Source organism: Bos grunniens, chromosome X (assembly GCF_055505025.1).
Source record: "Bos grunniens cultivar Pamir isolate PY7600 chromosome X, Bosgru_T2T1.0, whole genome shotgun sequence".
NCBI lineage: Eukaryota > Metazoa > Chordata > Mammalia > Artiodactyla > Bovidae > Bos > Bos grunniens.
Window position 1 is genome coordinate 55,235,955 of NC_141194.1, and position 14,518 is coordinate 55,250,472.

Below are 14,518 nucleotides of genomic sequence, written 5' to 3' on the forward strand. Positions count from 1 at the left end.
CCGCCTTCGCAGTGCCGCAGTGCTTCATGGGAAGAGTAGTTCTACCGGTCGTGCTCAAGGCCCCAGCAAAGTGAGCGTAAACTAAGCTTCCCAGCGAGCAGCGCGACGGCCTGGGAAGAGGGGCAAGATGGCGGACGCCGAAGATGGTGTTTTGCGGCCGGCGGGATCTTCCACTGCCCCAATTTCCTTCAGCTTCAATCGCACGTCCGCCCGGAGATGGCTAGCGGGAGACGCGGCTCCGGAGGAGAAGGATTTCTTGAAGACCGTGGAAGGCCGGGAGCTGCAGAGGTGAAGTACTGGGTCTTTCATCCGTTGGAAACTGGTGCGGTGGGTGCCTGCGAGAGGGTGGAACCAGTTCATGTCTTGGTGACAGTGGCCTGGGAAGTCTGAGGGAGAGCCGGAGAAAATCTGTGAAGGAGAAAAGTCGGGAGTCAGTAAGACAGGTGGGGAAATTGGATCTGTTGGCCGAAGGGATTGAGAGGAGAGGATGTATTCCTGAGAGAGAGTGTCTTTAGGAGTCGAGGGGCCCTGCGGAGCGTGTGTTTGTGTTCTGAAAAAAGAAAAGGAATGAGAATGACAGGACTCCTAGTGGCCCAGGTGGAGCGGTGAGGCTTCTTCGATATGGGAACCGGAATTGAGCGCCAGATTCAGGTTGGGGGGAGGCTATCATCAGCTTAATTCGAAATGGACAGTTTGAGGGAGGGGCTTCCAGAAGAGAATCAACCGTCCAGGAGGCTGGTGTGGAGCCTGGAACTGGGGGGAGAGAGTCTGGGCTGAAGATGGTGATTTCTAGGTCCTTGTGGAAGCCACAGAATTGGGTCTTGGGATGAACAGAAGGTCCAGAACTGAGGACTGATTCCACGAAGGCACTGACATTTAAGAGGTGGGGAGAGAGGGTTCTCTGGTGGTCCAGTGGTTAGGACTCCGTATTTTCACTGCAGGGGGGCGGGGTTTGACCACTGGTTGGGGAACTACTATCTCGCAAGTCACCAGGTGCAGCCAAAATAAAAAAAAAAAAAAAGAGTTTGTGTGGGGGAGAGAATCCAAAGAAAGCACCACTAGGGTATAACACGAGAACGGAGGGCATGATCTATGGGGCTGGGGGTGAGTGTGGCTCTTGTGTTTCTTCTGAGTGAAGGGTTGTGGCTCAGGACTCACTGCTTGTGCTACTCTCCCAATTTCACTCCTCTGTGTCCACATCAGTGTGAAGCCCTCAGAAGCCCCCAAGGAACTTGTCATCCCTTTGATCCAGAATGGCCATCGAAGGCAGCCACCGACCCAGGCCCCTGGGCCATCCACACATACTGAGGTCTTGATGGATGGGATGCTGTCCCAGGCTGTGAAGGAGCTCATTGAGGGTGAGTAATCCCTCCTTTGCCTTGCCCTAGTGAAGGAAGAACGGGAGGAAAATGGAAGGAGAGGGTGGGACCTCATTGCTCCCTCCCATTCTTCTTCAGAATCCAAGAAGTCTCTGGAGGAGAGAGAGAATACAGGTGTCGACCCCACACTTGCTATCCCCATGATCCAGAAAGGATGCACCCCCAACCGAGAAGGGACAGACAGCGAACCCCAGGCTGAGACAGTGAGCTGGCCCCTCACCTCCCCGCTTCCCCAGTCTCTCATTGCCCTGTCTGCAGGGCTTGTCTCCCTGCACCAGCAGGAAAAGTCTGTGTGTATACTAGAGGTCTGTCGCCTCTCCCTTCCTCCTTCTGTTCTTTTTGGAAGCACTGACAAATGAATCCAAATACTGAGGTGTGAAAAGGTACCTTTGGACTCTGGGATTATCTGAAGAAGATGAGGAGCAAAGGGAACAGGAAATGTAAGGATCCTAAGGGTAGACTCTGCTTGGAGCATTTGAGGAACACCAGGGAGACCAGTGTAGCTGGAGTGGAATGAGTGAGAGGGAAGGGTAGCAGATGAGGTCATAAGTGGGCCATGGTGAGGACTTTGGCTTTTACTCTGAGTGGGAGGAGAGCAATGAGAGGGCTCTGAGCAGAGAAGGGATGATACTTATGACTTGCCAGGCTCTCTCTGGCTGCTGTGAGCAGAACAGACTAGTAAGCAACGGTGGAGGCAAGGAGAGCAGCAGTCCATGCTAGAGGTGATGGTGACCCAGACCAGAGTGGTAGGAGTGAGGCCAGGAGGATAGGTAGGGTTTAGTGAGAGAGGGAAGAGGAGGGGGAGTGCTCCTAATGGCAGCAACCACCCAGACAATGGCATAGTGACAGGAAATCAGCATGGTATGTGTCCATCAGTGACACCTTGATGTGTCTAGAGTGAATATAAAGAATTAAGGAAGTGATGATTCTGATAACAGGAGAGGTGAGGGGTGTGTTCACAGAAGTAACCAAGTCTGCCTTTCATACTCGTGGACCCTACTTTCCACCTCTTCATTCACAATTTTTTGGCAGTGCTTATTTGGGTTCTAGTTCTCCTACAGCCCCAAAGCAGAGAGACTCAACTGAACTGTTCTCCTCAGTTTTCAGACAACCTCTGGGTTTCTTTCATCTTAAAAAAGACCTTCACTTCACTCTCCATCCCGTTCCAGTTTTGGCCTCTTTTCTCTGATTTTCCCTCCTCTCAGAGCCTCTACATCTCAGTCCATCACAGTTCCATCCATCCTTCCTCTCACTCAGCCTAAAAACCTTAGAGTCATCCTTGAATCCCTTCTTTATTTCATACCCTATATACTGTCAGCAAAACCCTGTCATCTCTCTTTTCCACATATATCCAGAATCTGACCACTTCTCTCCATTACCACTACCACTCCTCTGGTCTGAGCCACCAGCATTTCTCATTTGGACTATTGCAGTAACTTTTTCACTGGTCCCGTTGCAGCTGCCACCCTATCATGGCTTCTGGCCAGCTCTCCTGATTAATCTCTTACCACCCCTCTTTGCCTCCACATCTGTTTCAATCGAATTGGCTTTCGTGATGCTCTTCACACACAACAGATCTTGTCCCGCCTTGGGGCCTTTGCTTTTACTGTCCTCTCTGGAGCACTCTTCCTGTATCTTCAGGGTTCCTTCTGTCATCTCCTTCGGTCTCTACTCAAATATCAACTTGGTGACACTCCCTTCTCCATCCCTCTGCCTCCCCTTAACCTGCTTTATTTTCCTTCTTCTGACTTATCACTACCTGACATATCATGTTTTAGGCATTTCATTTATTCTGTTTCCACAACTAGAATGTAAGCCACACAAGGGCAGGAGTTTTTGTCTGTTTTGTTCACTGCTTTATCCTCAGCACCTGGAACAGTAGCTGGCACAGAATAGATGTTTTATAAATATTTGTCCAAGGACTGAACATGGAGGAATAAAGTGAGGGATGATGAGAGGAAAGAAAAACTCACCCTTGAGCTGACTGGAAAAGAAGCCTCAAGTGTCACTCAGTGGGTGATAGCAAGTACACTTCAGTGGGCCCATGGTAAGCCAAGCCTGACCATCCTTCCTCTGCCTAAACCCATAGGTGCCGGAGGAGGCTGATTACGAGGCAGTGCCTGTAGAGGCCTATGGGCTGGCCATGCTGCGGGGCATGGGCTGGAAACCTGGCGAGGGCATTGGCCGGACCTTCAGTCAGTGAGTTTCTCGGGTAGGGACAGGGGACAGCAGATAGGCTAGGGGACAACTGATGGGCCAGGAAACAGACCCCCCATGGTTACCGCCCACCCAGAACCATCCAGGCAGGGAGAGGGCACATTACCACCCTAAGTATTTCAATAGTTCCTTCCACTGCTATTATAACCTCCTGTTTGCCCTTTGAAACTCCATTAAGAGATCCTATTTATGTAAACATTGCCTCCCTGGGCATCAGCTTCCTCATCTGAAAAATAGGGATAATAATAGTACTGACCTCACTGTTCTCAAAGTTAAGTGAAATGATACACATAAAGCCTTTATAGTAGCCCTTGGCTGCAGATAAGCATAGGCTAAACCCTTGATATTGTCATGATCATACAGACTACCGTTCCAAACTCTAAAGAATTCTGAAAACCCCACTTTTTTTTTTTCCCATGAAATATTTGGCAGCCAAATATGACCTGAATTGACATTGAGCATTTTACAGTCTATTTATCTTGTTTGGTGTGAATAGTTTCCCATGTAGAAATATTGGTATATTTGGCTATTGGGATCTGTCTCAGAATCCACTCTAGATACCATGTCATAGGTGGTATACTCAGCATGTTATTCGGTTGAACCAAATGAAATTTCCATTTCTGTAGGTCAGAAATAGTCCTAATATGAGATTGGGAAGGATATTCTTGAACATGTTGATAGGATGGGAGTTAAGTAGTGGTTGGGGATAGGGGTGGGGAACAAGACATTGAAGATTGATGCATCCCCCCGACAAGTCCATATTCTGTGCTCCCTGCAGAGTAGTGAAGCCCCGTGTCAATTCACTGAGGCCCAAGGGGTTAGGACTGGGCGCCAACCTGACCGAGGTCCAGGCCCAGGCCCCTGCCAGCCCCTACCGCCTGCCGAGGCCAGATGAGGAGCAAGAGAAGGATAAGGAAGACCAGCCTAAAGGACTGGTGCCTGGAGGAGCTGTGGTGGTTCTTTCTGGCCCCCACCGAGGCCTCTATGGGAAGGTAAGGAACCTTAATGTGCCTAGAGCCAAAAAACAGGCAGCAGGGAAGATTGATGTGAGGGTCAGAAGGAGGCAGAATTGGGTGTGGAGTATAAAGGCTGGAAGTCCTTGTCTTTTGGGGCTGCCAGGCCCACTATCTCGTTCTGTAACTAAGGTCTACTTGCCAGGTCTTTCTGAGCCTCAGTTTTCAACTAAAAGGGAGAGAATGCCATATGCCACAAGTCCCTGAGGATTAGACACTTAAAATGTGTCCATGCCTCACAGTCTGCTGGGAGAGACGCATATTAGAGATAAGACGCTTATTAGAGATAAGGGTGGACAACTTGGTCCTAGGAACATGGGTCAAGTCCACTCAACCCCTGCCTCATTTCTTCCCCCCGCCCACACACACTTTAGGTGGAAGGCCTTGATCCTGACAATGTTCGAGCCATGGTCCGTCTGGCTGTGGGGAGCCGCATGGTGACTGTTAGTGAGTATTGCCTGCGGCCTGTCTCCCAGAAGGAGTTTGACAAGAACTTGAATCTGAGTAAGTGAGCCTGTTACTCAGCTGGGGGAGTTGGAGCAGTGTTCCTGGGGGTGGGAGTTAGATCTGTAGAGGGCTGGGAGTGGTCTACATGGCAAGGGTGACCTCTAGTCAGAATTAAGAGGTGAGAGTGAACATAGTGGTTTATGTAGTTTGACTGAAGAGAAGTTTCTGTAGTAACCCTGGGTCTTTAGCCTCTTTCTAGGGAGGAAGCAACAGGAATGGAAACCAGTTTCTACCCTTGGAAAGTTTTTGTCTCTCGGGTAGTGGACTGCTCTATTGCTAGGGATGGAGAACAGCTAGGACTAGGGCATGCCGGGGAGGAAGGCATTCTAGGCATGGATGGGCCAGTTTGGCACATGGGAGGTGGGTCGAGCAAGGCCTCCTGAAGGAAGCCGAGACAGCTGAGAGGAAGCAGGCAGCGTTCTAATAGCCAAGGCAAAGGCTGGATGGTGAACTGGGGTATTCTGGCAGATGAGAGGTGGCCTGAGGCTGAGGTGTGGCCTGGAAGGGAAGCGAGTGAGACACCAAGGCTGTTTCTGGGTTCCCTTCACACCCTATTGAACAGGTCAGGTGAGCAGAACTTCCCCTGGGGAACACCACAGAACAACCTCACCACGGAAGACCCTCCGGGATCAGGACAGCCACATATGCTGGGAGGATGCAGAGAGGAAGCGGAAACACCATCCAGACCGGTGGGACACTGAGCATCTCAGCCTTGGGGGTAGGGGCAGAACTGTGGGGAGGCTCCAGCAGAGAAGGCTTCCAGGCAAGGCAGGTGCCTAGAAGGAACTAGGAATGGCATTATGGGTGGGTTTCAAAACATCGGCAAAGGTGGGGTGACTGGAACATGCCCCCCATAAAGAGCTATGCCTGGTGTTGACCCCTCTCCACAGACAAGATGGGCCTGCGACCAAGAATGAGAAAGCAGCCCCCCGAAGTCAGCACTGGCTGCACAGGGATCTGCGAGTGCGGTTTGTGGACAAGCTGCACAAGGGCGGCCAGTATTACAACACCAAGGTGGGAACCCCACACCTGGGTCTGCTTCTTCCCCCGGGGAATGGGTCCCCTTAGCTAACATTCTCATATCTGCTGACCCTTTCCCCAGATGACAATTGAAGACGTCCTGAGCCCAGATACCTGTGTGTGTCGGACAGATGAAGGCCAGGTCTTGGAAGGTGAGTCTGAGGGATGGTTGCTGGGTCTTCCATCATCCCGGAGGCAGATGAGAAGACTATCTAGCGTCAAGACCCTGGCCCAGGCAGAGGCTGGGAGTTTGGGCAGAATTGGGTTTTTTTGTAAGGCCCAACATCCTCTGACAGATCACTAGACACTTCTGTGATGGTGAATATCTGAGCCCCACTTGCCTCTTCTGAAAAATTATCATGAAGATAACCTATTTCTCCCTCTTGTGATTGGTGCCTTGCAGGGATGTGTGTAAGCTCCCCATGCAGGGCAGAGCATACGATGTGCCCACAATAAATGGTGTCTGTTATCAACCCCCACTCATCATTGTTGTACATAAATGCTCCCTTTATTACAACTATTGCCAGGAATGGCTCCTTAGGTTTCCTCCTCTGGGAAATGAATATGGGGGACTACCATCTGTCAACAGGTATAGAGTGGCTCCAGGGAATACAGGAAAAGCCCTTCTGACAGGACCTGGCTGGGCTGGCCTTTGCTGCAGGTCTCACTCCCCTCTCCTTGTCTACAGGCCTGAGGGAAGACATGTTGGAGACCCTGGTCCCCAAGGTCCCAGGCGACCAGGTGATGGTGGTGCTGGGGCAATGGGCTGGAAGGGTGAGTTGCAGACCTAGGAACGGGGGCAGGGGCACACGGGAACGTCTCTGGTCTGGCTTGGCCTTGCTGACTCGACCCACCCCTACTGTAGGTGGGCCGTCTGCTGGACCGGGACAGAGCACGGAGCCGGGCTCTGGTACAGCTGCAGAGAGAAGACAGAGTGGTGGAGCTTCACTATGATGCCATCTGCCAGTTTGTGGGCCTCTGGGACGTGGAGGAAGACTGACCTGTGGACACACTCCTATCCCCTGGGCTGTTGCCAGTCCTGTACAGTGTGAAAAGCCTGCCTTTGTGAAGGTGGGGGGGGGTCATGGTTTGCCCTCCACTTGGCAGTGCAGCCCTGGGACAGGATGGGTCAGAAGGGAGGCTAGAAACAAACCCAGTTTACCCGAAGTTAGTATATAATAAAAAGTTCAAATAGTTCATGAAACAAAGAGATCATAAATGGTGTGCTGAGCTGTGAGTGGAGATGGGAACCATTCCTGTTTTCAGCCCCACTGCCAAGTTTGGGCTGTCAGCCAAGTGGAAGAATCCATTTGCTCCTGAGTCCACTGTCAGAATCCCGAAGCTATGAACCCTGTCCCCGAGCAGAGACTAGGGATTCAGGAATGCTGCATCTCTGGAGAACATCCTAAGGAAGAATCTTGCAGGCTCTGCTTTTACTTGTGGTCCACAGAAGATGCCCACAGGGTATCTTGAGCCTGTGACAGGATTCAGGCTGAAGGGAGGCTTCTCCCCACCAATGGGACATGTTAGCACTAATTTCCAGAGGATCCAGTTAATCTCGGGGGCCCCCGTTTTAGTCCCAAAACTTTGAAGGTAAAAAAGTTTTGTCTATCTTGGGTAGAATTTCTCTGGTTTCTCCGAGTAACTAGATTCTCAAAAGGTTATCTTTTTTCCTACTAAAGGATTCCAGAGAATCCTTTTCCCTGTTTAATGTCCTAAGATAGAAAGTCAACAGGGAAGAAAAAAAATCGACAAGGGAAGTCAGAGTTTAGGCACAACTGTTTGTAAATCATCCTCAGTCATTAAATCATTGATATAATTAGTGGTGTTTGCATTAGATCTAGGCTTCTGGTATAAACTCCTGATGCTTCAGAACAGGGCACCGCTGTGGAGAATTTGAATACTTTCCCCTCAAGAAGAAGAATAAAGGTAAGCGGCTATCTACACCAAGCAGAAGCAGATTATTGTTCTGAGCCAAAATGAGCAGGTATAGAAAGACAATGAGTTGGCCATGGGCCCAGTAAGCTAAGGGATTAGAAAACCTAGTATAGTCACCTCAGTATGAGGGACACTTGCATAGACTGGCTTAATTTTTTTTTAATCATCCCTAATTAATTCCAGAACTCATATATTTTCAAGATTAGCCAAACAGGGTTATTAAGGCAGATACCAGAGAACAACCCCACCCTCAGTCCCTCCAGTTCTTGCATCATCACTGTGATTGTACATACTGCCTTGGAATTACAGGCTGACTTGTATTTTTAATCTTGGAAAGGGTTGGGAGTTCTGTGTTTAGTTGCTCAGTTGTGTCCAACTCTGCCACCCCATGGACTAGCCCACCAGGCTCTTCTGTCCATGGGGATTCTCCAGGCAGGAATACTGAAGTGGGTTGCCATGTCCTCCAGGGGATCCTCCCAACTCAGGGATTACAGGCGAATTCTGCCATCTCAGCCACTAGGGAAGCCCACATCCAGAAACCAGTTTCCTATGTTGTTAAATGCTTCACCCAGTCAAGAAGGCCTCCTCTTTTCTCCAAATCATAGTAGATCTGTCTTGGTAATGCCCTGGAGGACATAAAGCTCCCCAGGGAATGGCCCTGGTGCTGTGTCTGCCCTGTAATGATACATGACCTGGCAGTTTCAGACAATTCCTCCATCTCCTCTGTGCGCCTTGGCCCTTAAAATAGATCTTTTATCAGATCCAATTTCCTGGAGTTAATGTTTCTCCTGAGCCCGCCTTTGGAAATGGGGCCTGAAGTTCTTGAATACAACCCTGTGTTCAGAAGGCCTAGCCCCTGGCAGATGGCCTGGTACCCCTGGGCAGATCATTGGGGCTTTTTGTGCTTCTCCAAGAGGATCCCTCCTGATCCCTCAGTATGAGGACAGGCCTCATTACATTCCAGGAAGCACAGAAGAACAAGGAAGCCCTCCCAACCTGCCCCTCGTTCACTGTGTACAAACACCTTCTGAGTCTGCATGGTGTTCTCAGCTGCTGCACGTGCTGCCAGTGTTGCCTCCTTGGCAGCAGTTACTGCAGCAACAGCTTCCATGAGCCCATGAATACTCCACAGACCACTCACAAGCAGGGGACCACGACCTGTACAATTTGTCCAGACTGGCTGTTTCCCCATCACAGGGTCTGAGCAAGATGTGGGTGAAAAAGCATCTGCCACTTTTGCCAAATCTCCAGTTTTCCTTGTAGGGTGCTACCCTGTTAGGAAGCTGTCCAGACACTGAGCCACCCTTTGTGACAGACTCTGGAAGCAGCTTCTCTGCTTTTCTGAGAGAAATCAGTTATTTGGGTGACTGGGACTGCTGCCTGGGGCTGAGCTTGGGCGCAGATATATACAGGTAGGCTCCTCTTTTCTGACATGGCTTCCTCAGCCCTGAGGTGCTCCCCTCCACTCCCACAATGGGGCCTTTTAACTTCCGTGTTTGTAGCATCCGGCAGAGAGAGTAAGTAACAACTTGAAAAAACTACTTCCTTAGGAAGTAGTTGGTATTGCTCCAATTCATTCAATGGGTATCTATAAGTTATGACCAACCTAGACAGCATATTAAAAAGCAGAGACATTACTTTGCCAACAAAGGTCCATCTAGTCAAGGCTATGGTTTTTCCAGTGGTCATATATGGATGTGAGAGTTGGATTGTGAAGAAAGCTGAGCTCTGAAGAATTGATGCTTTTGAACTGTGGTGTTGGAGAAGACTCTTGAGAGTCACTTGGACTGCTAGGAGATCCGACCAGTCCATCCTAAAGGAGATCAGTCCTGGGTGTTCACTGGAAGGACTGATGTTGAAGCTGAAACTCCAATACTTTGGCCATCTGATGCAAAGAGCCTGACTCATTTGAAAAGACATTGATGCTGGGAAAGATTGAGGGCAGGAAGAGAAGGAGAAAATAGAGGATGATGAGATGGTTGGATGGCATCACTGACTTGATGGACATGGGTTTGGGTGGACTCCGGGTGTTGGTGATGGACAGGGAGCCCTGGCGTGCTGTGGTTCATGGTGTCACAAAGAGTCAGACACGACTGAGCGACTGAACTGAACTGATTGAACCCCTATGTATGCCAGGTACTGTTCTGCATGCTAGGGATACATAAAGGGTACATCATTCATTCAACAAACATCAAGTCCCTATTCTATGCCAGGCTTGATTCTAGTTACTGAGGATCATGAGCAAAACAAGACAGATCCTTGCCCTTGTGGAGCTGACATTCCAGTGGGGCTGAGAGGTAATAAGCATGAGAATTATCCAGTATGTTAAAAGGTGTGAACAACCATGGAGGAGGATGCAGGGAGAAAGTACAGCAGGGTAAAGGGGATCCAGAGTGGGCAGTATTCATAGGATAATCAGGGAAGGTTTTATTACAAAGGTGGCATTTGAGCAAAGATATGAAGTGGTGCTAGTGGTAAAAGAATCCACCTGCCAATGCAGGAGACCCAGGTTGCTTTAATGTTTTTTTAATTGGCATATAGTTGGTTTACAATGTTGTTTTAGTCTGATGTACAGCAAAGTGAATCAGTTGCACATATACATATATCCCACCCCTTTTTCTTTGGATTTCCTTCCATTTTGGTCACCACAGAGTATTGAGTAGAGTTCCCTATGCTGTACAGTAGGTTTGCATTAGTTATCTATTTTACACATAGTATTGTAAATATCTATTATCTATTTTACTCATAGTAGTGTAAATATGTCAATCCCAAGCTTCCAGTTTGTCCTACCCTCTTTCCCCCTTGTTATCCAAACATTTGTTCTCTACATCTGTGTGTCTATTTCTTCTTTGCAAATTATTCATCTATTCCATTTTTTCTAGCTTTAAGAATCTTTATGAAGATTAGAGATACACCACCCCTTTTGCCATATCCTATTAATAGACCTTTCAAAAAGCAGTTCTTATATCTTCTGGATACAGACACGTTATCAGATATATGCTTTGCAAGTATTTTTCTTGGCAGTCTATGGCTTGTCTGTTCGTTCTCTTAACAATGTCTTTTTTTTTTTTTCCTGAATATGTTTATTGTGCACAGAGGGGAAGGGCTCAGTCCTTCTTGGCTGCCACTTTCCTCACGGTGGCCCGGACATTGCTCAGCTCCTCTCTCTTCCTCTTGGCACGGATGTATGTCCGCACCCTTTTCTTGGTGAACTTGAGGGCCCGCTTGTCCTTGGAGACCTTGAGCAGCTCCATGGCCCGCCACTCATAAGGGGTGAAGCTGCACACCTCCCGGATCATGTCCTGCATGAACTCGGTGTGCTTGGTGAGGCGCCTGAGGAGGTGGCTGTGCCTCAGTTTGCTCACGTTCTTGGTCATCTTGTGGCCCTTGTTGAGGCCAATGGCCATGGGGAAGAGCAGAGCCACAGCCACTGCTCTGCAGTGGCTGGCGAGGCAGAAAGTTAGCAATGGCTTTTGAAAAGCAGAAATGTTCAGTGTTGATGTAGTCACATTTATCAATTTGTTCTTTTTGGATTGTCCTTTTGATGTCTTATCTAAGAAATCTTTGCCTAATCCAAGATCACACAGGTTTTCTAGAAGTTTTATAGTTTCAGATAATATATTTAGGTCTTTAATCCATTTTGAATTACTTTTTGCAGTACAAGAGACCCAGGTTTGATCCCTGGGTCGGGAAGATCCCCTGGAGAAGGGAATGGCCACCCACTCCAATATTCTTGCCTGGAGAATCCCCATGGACAGAGGAGCCTGGTGATCTACACTCCATGGGGTCGCAAGGAGTCAGACACAACTGGGCAATTAACACATTGTGTATAGTAGGAGGTATGAATCCAGGCTCCTTCCTTTGGGTATGAGTATCAACCATTTGTTGAAAAGACCATCCGTCCTCCACTGCATGGCTTTGTGCCTTTTAAAAGAAATTGGTTATCCAGGACTTCACTGGTGGTCCATTGCAGGGGGTCTGGGTTTGATCCACATGCCACAACTGAGGCCCGATGCAGCCAAATAAATAATTTTTGAAAACCAGTTCTCCACATTCTTTTTTTGGCTGTGCTATGCAGCATGTGGGATCTTAGTTCCCCTGCAGTGGGAGCACCAAGTCTTAACCACTGAGTGCCAGGGAAGTCCCAAAGTACAGTTGATTTTCATACATTGATCGTGTATCCTCCAACCATGCTAAAATAACAATTTTATTACCTTTTTTATAGATTCCATTGGGTTTTCTACTAGATAATCATGTTTCTGCAAATAAAGACAGGTTTATTTCTTTCCAATCCAGATGCCTTTTATTTCTTCGTGCTTTTATGCATTGACTAGAATCTTCAGTACAATGTAAAAGAGCAGTAGTGAGAGTATATATGTGTCTCATTCTGGGTTTTGAGGGGAAAGTAGTCAGTCTTATGCCATTAAGTACACCATTAGCTGTAGGGCTTTTTTTTCCCTCTCTCCAACATACTTGTCATTTATTAAACAAACATTTAGTACCAAGCAGGTTCAATTCCTGCAAATCCTAAACCTGTTTGTAAACTCAGCCAAGTCTCAGCTTCCTGTCCTTCTAGGGACTCTGGCCATATCTTGAATCAAGGGTTCCCATGAGGAGGTTAGGACAGTTCTCCAGGGGCAGAGTTTTATTACTTTGTGGTATCAGGCAAGCAGTGATTCTCAAAGTGTGGACCCCTTTGTGGTATCAGGCAAGCAGTGATTCTCAAAGTGTGGACCCCAGACCAGCAGCAGCAGCATCACCTGTAAACAGGGCAGAAATACAAATTCTCAGGTCCTTTCTGGACCTAATGAATTTGACCTTCTGGAGTTGGGAACCAGCGCTCTGTTATAATGAACCCCCCAGGGGCTTATGGTACAAGCACCAGTTGCAAACTACTCTTCAAAAGAAAACTGCAGGACTTGCCTTGCGGCACAGTGGGTGAGAATCCACCCTGCAAATGCAGGGGACATGGGTTCCCTGGTCCAGGAAGATCCCACATGCCGCAGGCCCACCAAGCCTGTGTGCCACAACTACTGAGCCCATGCTCTGGAACCTGAGTTGAAACTACTGAACCCACTCGCCTCAACTACTAAAGCCGGCATGCTCTAGGGCCCATGGACCACAACTGCTGAGCCCATGTGCCCAGACCCTGTGCTCTGCAACAAGCAAGGCCATCTCAATGAGAAGCCCACGTACCAGAACTAGAGAGTAGCCCCCTACTCTCTGCAACTAGAGAAAGCCCACTAGCAACAGTGAAGACCCAGTGCAACCAAAAATAAAAATAATTAATTTTGAAAAGCATTTAAAAGAAAATGGCAGGCCCATTTCAGTGTCAAACCTTGGGCAATGTCTCTAGGACAAAGGCCATAGTCACAACTAGACACTCATTAATGCAAAATGGAGAAGGCTTCCAAGATAGATTAACCAGTTCATGTTTTTTTTTCTTCCAAAGAGCTTTATTTTTTAGACCTATTGTGATGAAAACACTCAACATAAGATCTCTGCTTTTAACAAATTTTAAGTATATAATACATTATTGTTGGTTACAGGTACAATGTACAGCAAATCTCCAGAGCTTATTAATCTTACTTAACTGAAACTTTATGCCTGTTGATTAATAACTTCCCATTTCCCCCTCTACCCAGCCCCTGTTAACCACCATTCTGGTCTTCTAATTTTATGAATTTGATTATTTTATTTTTAATATTTATTTATTTGGCTGTGTTGGGTCTTAGTTGTGGCACGTGAGATCTTCATTGCATCATGCTGGATCTTTCGTTGTAGCACCCAGACTCCCTAGTTGTGGCGCTTGGGCTTCAGTAGTTGCAGCACACAGGCTGTCTTGTGTCTAACAGGCCCTACAGCTCATAGGCTTAGTGGCTCTGTGGCATGTGGGATCTTAGTTCCCTGACCAGGGAAAAAACCCGTGTCCTCTGCATTGCAAGGTGGATTCTTAACCACTGAACCACCAGGGAAGTCCCAAATCTATTTTACATACCTCCTATAAGTGGAATCAGGTAGTACTTGGCTTTCTGTGTCTGGCTTATTTCACTTAGCAAAATGTCCTTGAAGTCCATTAATATTGTTGCATATGGCAGTGAAAGTGTTAGTTGTTGAGTCGTGTCCAACTCTTTTGTGACCCCATGGACTGTAGCCCGCCAGGCTCCTCTGCCCATGGAATTTTCCAGGCAAGAATACTGGAGCAGGTTACTATTTTCTACTCCAGGGGGGTCTTCCTGACCCAGAGATCAAACCTGCATTCTCTTGTGTCTCCTAGATTGGCAGGCAGATTCTTTACCACTGTGCCACGTGGGAAACCCGCTATCACTTACATGTGACTCTTACATGGAAATCTAAAATATGATACAGGGACTTCCCTGATGGCCTACTGGTTCAAAATCTGCCTTCCACTGCAGGCAGACGCAGGTTCAATTTAACCTATGG

The 14,518-nt window shown here is 48.1% G+C and overlaps 1 protein-coding gene, 1 long non-coding RNA gene and 1 pseudogene across 4 annotated transcripts; 2 read left to right on the forward strand and 1 right to left on the reverse strand.

Moving 5' to 3' along the window:
• The first annotated feature begins 104 nt into the window (after positions 1-104).
• Positions 105-7,344, forward strand: GPKOW (G-patch domain and KOW motifs). Of its 3 annotated transcripts, none has more exons than XM_086387759.1 (11): positions 105-288; positions 1,204-1,358; positions 1,458-1,582; positions 3,469-3,591; positions 4,375-4,588; positions 4,984-5,113; positions 5,679-5,805; positions 6,007-6,130; positions 6,219-6,288; positions 6,825-6,910; positions 7,002-7,344. In XM_086387759.1, the coding sequence occupies exons 4-11, from the start codon at positions 3,512-3,514 to the stop codon at positions 7,134-7,136; spliced, it is 966 nt and encodes a 321-aa protein (XP_086243885.1). In that variant the 5' UTR covers positions 105-288; positions 1,204-1,358; positions 1,458-1,582; positions 3,469-3,511; the 3' UTR covers positions 7,137-7,344. The 3 variants fall into 3 exon arrangements, with proteins under 3 accessions (XP_086243885.1, XP_086243883.1, XP_086243884.1); XM_086387757.1 differs by having other exon boundaries at positions 3,469-3,578; XM_086387758.1 differs by having other exon boundaries at positions 3,469-3,578; positions 6,825-6,877.
• Positions 7,345-7,973: 629 nt separating this feature from the next.
• LOC147340404 (uncharacterized) lies at positions 7,974-12,365 on the forward strand. Its single transcript, XR_015158982.1, has 2 exons — positions 7,974-8,065; positions 11,733-12,365. It is a non-coding gene; the product is annotated as an uncharacterized LOC147340404 (long non-coding RNA).
• Positions 11,182-11,496, reverse strand: LOC147340405 (large ribosomal subunit protein eL36 pseudogene; annotated as a pseudogene).
• Positions 12,366-14,518: the final 2,153 nt, after the last annotated feature.